Here is a 7,954-nt window from a genome sequence, read left to right on the forward strand (position 1 = left end):
ATGAGTGCCGAGAAACCCATCAAGGAAAGGTACAAGAGTAGCATATCCACATTGCTTTCTAAGTAAAAACTACATGTTTGCATTGGAAGGAAATTCAGTACTCTTGGAAAGAGGAACTAATACTTTTATTTATAGTTTGTCACAGCATAACACAGAACAACCACAGTGGCTTGCCCCAGCTATCCCAGTCCTAAGCTGCTGCCAAATACATATTTCCACTGGTGTCAAACTGTATGAAACCGTGCACTGATTCTGTGATGGAGATAAATGACCCCTAAAGAGCAAGACTGTTTTCCCTGACTACAAACTCTTTTCAGCAGGGACTGTCTTTTTCTTACGTTTATCCAGGCCCTTGCACAATACCCCCGTTTCAGCTCTGATCCTGATACAGAACAATATTGAAATACTCATCAATACAGTTTTTGTTTGTGACCTAAGTCTGAGGCCTCCCAAGTGGAAAGACCGATGCAGTATTCACTTTCTGTCTTCAAGCATACATTGATTTTAGCTATTGTGTTAAGTAGTGGAATAGCTTTAATTCTGCATTTTAATTGTTTGACTCTCCTGGCACATGTTGTTTTGTGGTTAGTGGCAATGCACTGCCAATGTGAATTTCTGACTAATATATTAGTTGCAGAGAAAAATGCTCTCGCATGACTGAGTTTAATTTCCATCCTATTTTTGTTGTCCTTTAGGAAGCAAACTGCTGATTTTGGTGCTTTGTTTGAACATCCAGTCAGAAGTGGAATCTTGCCCCGGGGCATGTGTATGCTACAGTGAGCCCAAGATTACAATAAGTTGTCAGCAGCAAGGACTGACAGCAATCCCCACTGAGATCCCTATACAGAGCCAGCGCATCTTCCTGCACAACAACAAGATAACCTTAGTTAGGTCCACCAGCTTTACATCTTGTCGCAATATGACCATACTTTGGATCCATTCCAATAACATCAGCCTCATTGAGCCAGCAGCATTTTATGGACTTGACAAACTGGAGGAATTAGACCTCAGCGACAACATGAATCTGAAGTCCATCAACCCAACCACTTTCCGGGGCCTCATTCACCTTCACGTCTTACATCTGGATCGCTGTGGGCTCCTGGAACTCTCCACAGGCCTTTTCCGAGGATTGTTCTCCTTACAGTATCTCTATCTTCAGGATAATAATCTGCAGAATTTGTTAGATGATACCTTCATGGATCTTGCAAACCTAACCTATCTGTTTTTGCATGGTAATAAAATTAAGAGCTTGTCAGAGAATGTTTTTCGTGGGCTGATCAACCTGGATCGGCTTCTGCTGCACCAGAATAGAGTCAGTCTGGTTCATCACAGGTCTTTTCATGACCTTGGGAAAGTGATGACCTTGTTTCTATTTAAGAACAACTTGACAGTGCTCACTGGAGAAACAATGGCTCCCTTGGTGTCCCTCCAATACCTACGTTTAAATGGGAACCAGTGGATCTGTGACTGCCAGGCTAGGTCACTCTGGAATTGGTTCAAACAATTTAAAGGATCTTCAACAGAGCTGGAATGCTATCTGCCCCCTCACTTGGCAGGGAGAGACCTCAAAAGACTTCAGAGCAGTGACTTGGAGGGATGTGTTGACTCTTTCAATCAAATAAGAACAAGTGTTTTTAGCACTAAAACCAGGTCTGGCAAACTGCCAACCACTGACCCCCCCCTAAATTCTCACGACAGCTCTCGGAAGTGCTGCCAACCAGAAACAGATAAATCTTTTATTTACGAAGCCAAAGGCAAAGCAGGTCCTTCTTCACACAGTAGCCGACCATCCCCCATCAACCCTCTCAAGGATAAGGAGAACATGTCCAAAACCAAGTACATTGAAACAGACCCTACCAAAAATGGCAGCAACAAGCAGATAAATGACTCCCCTTTTGGGACCTTTCCCAGCATTATAGACCCTCCATTGACCAAGTTGAAACCAGAGTTCCTAGAACCCATTGAACCTTCCACAGTCCCTACCAAAAAGAGGCAGGGATGCTCTAGAAAGAACAAATCTAAGGCCCAGTGCCGCCTCACCCAGCAAGGAAACAGCTCCACATTACAGCTGAGTCTAAGTCTTTTGATTCCCCCTTTGGTGTGGAGCTTACTCTTGTTCTGCTGAAACCAACTCTTTCCTTTGGTTGATGACACTTTAATACCAGACTTGCTGACCTCCATAAATGTTGCAAATGAGAAGTAAACTATCATACACCCTGAGAGAGCTTTCTTACACAAAAGTTAACTGGATGCCTTTATTAAAAAAAAAAAAACACAAAAAAACCTAAGGTGTACATAACCTTGTCCTAAAACCTGTGACTTATACCTTTGGTCCTTGGAACTGCACTTACTATAAAGCAGCTTTTGCTACAACAGAGGGTAAAGAAATATGATTTACATACAAAAAAGTATAAGAAAATCCTCCAAATAGAATGTTTAAAGTTTGTTTGTAACTTGACATCATACTGAACAATGTTGCAAGTTCCCATTTGCAGAGGTGATGCATTTGATGCTGTTTTACTCCTATGTTTATGAATATTGCAGTTTTACCATATTCATTTCTGTCACACCTTATTTACACGTAGCATTTGTTAAAGAATGCTGCCTTTTCATTCACTAAAATTGCAGTATTATATAGATATGTATTTTATTTTACTTGTGTACAAGTATACAAAAAATACAAAATAAAGATTTCTTTTTTCCTAAGCTGTTGTCATTTGCAAGGGGTGAACTGCACTTGATGGCTGAAAGACTTATAGTGAAAAGATTCAGATCTGCCCAGATTGGAGAGCTGGGAGGCAGAGCCCAGCATTTAATGTAAGGGTAATAAATAAGACATATTCTCCACTGTTATGTGATCTCTAATTGGCACCAACAAAGGATTCTCTTGCATGAAACATGCTGTGTTAATGCTTCAGTTTCCCTTCCCAACTGTCCTATGCATTCCCCCAACATCATGCATATTTCAAGATGCTCAGAATAGCTGGAAATATTAGCCCAATACCCCTCTGAGCAGAGTTCGAAGCTCATAGGTGTAGGAAAGGTTAGTAAACACTACTGAGAAGTCAAACAGGGCCATTTTTCTTCTGGTCTGAGCAAATAACTAGACCCAGCCTCATGATTAATGAATCTGCCTGCTAACATTCAGAAGATGTTTCCAGGTGACACTGTATTCATATTTGGTTTTGTCAAACAGGAAATGCTTCCCAGACATACTGCCTATAGACAGTAAAGGTAGCTATTTGGCTTACTTAATAACTAGGGCTTTGGGAGACCTCTGTCCAATCCTGGCTCTGCAATTCTCTGTGTGGTTTTATACTAGTGATGTCATGACCCTGCATCTTTCTTCTCCATCTGTAAATGGGAATAACATTTCCCAACTCCACCCAGGGTGTCATGAAAATAAATACCTCATATCAGCATGGTGCAGACAGGCCATATCATAATGACAGCCTCACAAAGTATCTTAATAGATTAACCCATTTGTTTCTGTTATATTATAAAATGCCCACCATCTATGTATATTAGAGAATATTCCAAGTCTGCAAAGGGAAGAGGGCCTGGAATAATTAGCAAATTAGTTAGTGACAATGCTGTTAGATTTCCTCTGTGTTCTGTAAACCTCTTCAGGGAGCTTGTTAAATTATTTGTACCTTGGCTGAGAACCTTGATCTATAATAGGCAAGTGGGGTGTTGCTTATTAGGCAACATGTAATAGACAATGTCCAGTGACATCTTAAACACTGTTGGACATAGAATGAATGGGAAGGTTTCACACCCAGGTATTTGCCACAGGACAATAAGGAAGTCTCCACTGGTGCACCAACAATATCCACATTTAAAACACACTGCAACTATGAAAAGAGTTAGATAACAAATGGAATAAACAAAACCAGCACACAGAGAGGCAAGGACACCAAGCTAGCAACTAAGACAGTGGGGGCCAAACTTTGTGGCGGACATGTAACAAAGTAAGCCCTGCACCCTCCTCAAGTGCCACTGCAATCCCCTTTCCCTGCCTGATCTGCTGGTCTCTGCTCTATCTGCTGCTGTGTTCCCTACTCCCTCCATGATGCTCTGTATAACACGCACACATGCTGCGGTGCCACGTGCAGCATGTTGGCCACCCTGCATGAGGAAATGTTGTTTAGAGGGGTATAGCTTAAGCCATGCTCCTTTCTGCCATTTAGGCTCCAAAGACTGGGTCATTGGGAGGTGCTTCCCTCCATTCAGGATTCATGGTTGTAACCCTTCTTCCAAGCTTAGGAGCCCAAACCAGGTCCGCCCTTTTTGGTGGGGGAGGGAACCAGATGTGGTATCCTCCTTTATATACAGTCCAGTGTCTAGACCACTCACCTCAGGCAAGGTTTGTCCCCCTCCTCTGACAGATTTTGAACTTATGTCTTTCACAAGTACATTAGAGCTATTGGGTTGCAGTCTCATTTCTCCTGTTAAAACTGTTCCACTTTGCATATGCGATTAATTATTAATAGCAGCTAAGATCCAATTGTCCCACATTTCAGGCAAGTGTCCTAACCACCAGACAACTGACCTAATCTTTTGCTATCTTTCTTACTTACTATTTAAATATTTTTAGGCAACGTGGCACCACTTCAACATGACATTCTGAGAGAATCCCATTTCAGAATATCTTAGTAGATAGCCTAATGGTTAGAACATTCCTCTACTAGATAGGAGAAGTGGGTTAAACTCTTCCTTCAATCCAGGCAAAGGAAAGATTTGAAGGAGATAGGGAGTCATTATTAGAGGAAAGGGGGCTTAAAGAGATGGCAGTCCACTGGTCTCAGTCTTTGTTCTATACCCAGCTCAGCCACAGACTTCATCTGAGCCTCCATTTCTGTCTGTACAATGGAAGTAGTTGTCCTGCTCTGCAGCACAGATAATTTTGAGGACAGTATTTTTTGGGAGGTTTTTCCAAGCATAATGATAGTGGACTATTGAAAAGGATGTGGAGATATATATTTTATAACCCTTTACAAAGTACAGACTAAGAAAGATGCTGTTTGACTTATTCATCCCACAGCATGGTGGTAGGTGCAGGGTATAGCTGGGAGCACTCTGAACAACAGTTTTACTAGAAATTCTAAAAGTCCATGTTACATATCGTACAGGTAATGGAAGGCAGGTGTAAATGAGACAAGGATTTTAAAGTACACCCAATGCAACTTCATCTTAAATCTGTAGGTCTAAGGTATAGCATCACACAATATCCTCACTGACAGTGACTACACAGGTAACAAGGTGCTGAAGTTGGGCCATTTTGCCTTATCTGATTGGGTGAGATGGTCTATCATTTGCAATGGAATGGAATGGGATGAGTGTGTAAGGAAGCTGGAAGAGGGCAAAATGTATGGCTGTATGAATGTGAACTTCCTCATTGTCCTGTGGCAAATATCTGGGTGTGAATCCTTCCCATTCAATGGCCAAAAGCATGTAAGATGTCACTTGCCTACTGTCTATTATATGAGGCCTAAGAGGCAACACAAGAATGGATACAGCATTAACACATAAATAACTAAGGAGATAGGTACCTAAATAGCTACCTAAATTGTATCAAAGCCCTTCACAAATGCATCAATAAAAGCATTTAGGTGCAAGACATGGGAGGTGATAGTGCCTCTCTATTTGGCACTAGTTAGGCCTCATCTGGAATGCTGTGTGCATTCTCGGCTCCACATTTTAAAAAGGAGGTAGAGAAGTCAGAGAGGGTCCAGAGGTAGGTAATAAAGATGATCAAGGGCTTGGAAGGGAAATCGTATGAGGAGAGGCTGAAGGAACTAAGCATGTTCAGTTTGCAGAAAAGGAGCTTAAGAGGTGGGGTGGGGAGGCAGGCAACTTCCTCTGTAGCAGGGGTCATGGCCCTCTACCCAGGACCTCATGAGCACATACTGACAACGTTTCGTAGAAGCAGGACATTGGCTACTATGGTTCCCTTCCTCTGCCTGTGGCAGGTTAGGGTGTTAGGTTTATGTTGTGTCAGTGTTGATAATAATCTTATTTAGAGTTTATATGATAGTTTGTATAGGATGGTTTGGATAGGGATAGCCTGTCTTAGGCAGGGGGTTGGACTAATGACTTCTGGAGGTCCCTTCCAGACATTCTTCTCTATGATTTATTAACCTCACCAACCCTTGATAGGAAGGGAAGAATTTCCGGCCCTACTTTAAAGAGGAAGAAACGGTGCCACAAAGAGGTGAAACGAGCTACCCAAATTCCCACAATGAAGCACTGGCAGTCATGCATTGTGCTGTCATTCCCTGCTGTACTCACCAGATCCCTGCTTTGTGTTCAGTTATCTTCTTTCCTCACCCTACATCTATTGTTCTCAGGGTTAGTCCTGTCTTCCTGTGCTTAGGCCAGCAAGGATGATAAAGGGATAAAGGACAGAGACTGTCAGTGAGAGGATCATGTGTAAGATGGTGATAGTGGTCATCCTAGCCCAAATCCTAGTGTTGCTGCACCATGAAACATTTGGTCTGTCTGTGCGTTGATATTTATAACAAACACAGTCTATTTCTGGGCCTTTCCTAGTCTTGTCAAGTGAGACTTCACCCACTTGCAAGATAGGATGAATCAACCCATTTGGCCATGTTTCTGCAGTCTTGCCTATATCTTCAAACTTACAGTCAATCTACTATAATCAGGGTGCTGGGCTGAGATACAGGTTATGTCACTGGCTACTTAAAGGAAGGTAGGGAAAATGCATTTGACTTACCTCTCACCAGTATCTCCCAGTAAGGTTCATGATGCTTATTTGGCAGTCCTGGTTGCACTACTGCTTAGCCACGATCAGCAGGAAGCAACTACTCTGCATCCTGGACTGTGATACCAAGTGATCTCATTCTGCTCTCCTATGGCCGTATTCAGTCCTGACTTCTCTGAAGATGCAAAGGCAATTGTTTATAAGCACTTCATACAGCAGCTGATGGGAAACAAGAGGACAGTGCCCAACTGTGTTCTGCAACAGATCATAAGTGTGCCATGATTAAAAATGGGCAATAAGCCTTTTTCCCTCAAAAGGCAGCTGTGGCAAAAATATTTGCTAGCTGGTACTTATCACATTCATGATCAGAAACAGATTTAATGGATTTGCCTAGATCAGAGGCATGATACAGATAGGAGAGCCCTGAGAAGATGCTTAACCTAGTTCCTAAGAAAGTGTTAGAGAAGCCCCAAATATACAGGTTTGCCTTGCTTTATGTGTACATGCATTCCTGGAAACAGCACATAATTTGAATTTACATAAAGGGAACCCACTTTACAATGTAACAAATAAAGATACGTTCCAAGACTAAAACTGTACTGACCCCCAGACCCATTTCTACCACTTTTACAAGACAATTTTGGTACTCACCAACAGTAGACAGCACACACAACCACAGGGCACTATCATAATGGGCATGGCAACTATAGAAACACGTGTTGCAGACAACGAGTAAGGAGCACAGATCGACACGGGAAACTATATTTTGGTGTATGTCACTCCCACAATGCACCGCACAAACTCCACTGCAGCTGACTGTGGGCTTCCAACACACCAATTGCATAAGAGTGAATTTAGCTCACATATAACAGATTTTTGGTATAAAAAGGGTCATCACATAAGAGCAAATTCTCACATACAGAACCCTCATAAAGCAAGGGAAAACTGTATTGCACCTGCAGGCTTACAGACAGGTCTCACATGGTGGTATGGTGCTGGAGGAGAAGGATTACAGTTCTGCTGTGAGAGCAAGCAGCAAATTACCAGGTGGTCTACACTCTTGTGCCCCAGCCCATACAACTATCCTAGGCCATGTTTCTGAGACCTCAGATGCTCCAGGAAGTTCATGCCACCTCCCATTCACCTCTATGGAGTCACAGAGCTGGCCAGCTTTGTGAGGGCAGAGGGAAACACAATTTGGAAAGGGCGGTGAACAACAGCAATATGCCA

The 7,954-nt window shown here is 42.5% G+C and overlaps 1 protein-coding gene across 1 annotated transcript; it reads left to right on the forward strand.

Annotated features, from left to right (window-relative positions):
• Nucleotides 1–670: 670 nt before the first annotated feature.
• RTN4R (reticulon 4 receptor) lies at nt 671–2,700 on the forward strand (the record flags this gene model as incomplete). Its single annotated transcript, XM_019539409.1, has 1 exon — nt 671–2,700. A coding segment is annotated over one exon (1,455 nt), but the record flags the coding sequence as incomplete, so codon positions are not given.
• Nucleotides 2,701–7,954: the final 5,254 nt, after the last annotated feature.

This window comes from Crocodylus porosus, unplaced genomic scaffold (assembly GCF_001723895.1).
Source record: "Crocodylus porosus isolate Cpor-Errol unplaced genomic scaffold, CroPor_comp1, whole genome shotgun sequence".
Classification (NCBI taxonomy): Eukaryota; Metazoa; Chordata; order Crocodylia; family Crocodylidae; genus Crocodylus; species Crocodylus porosus.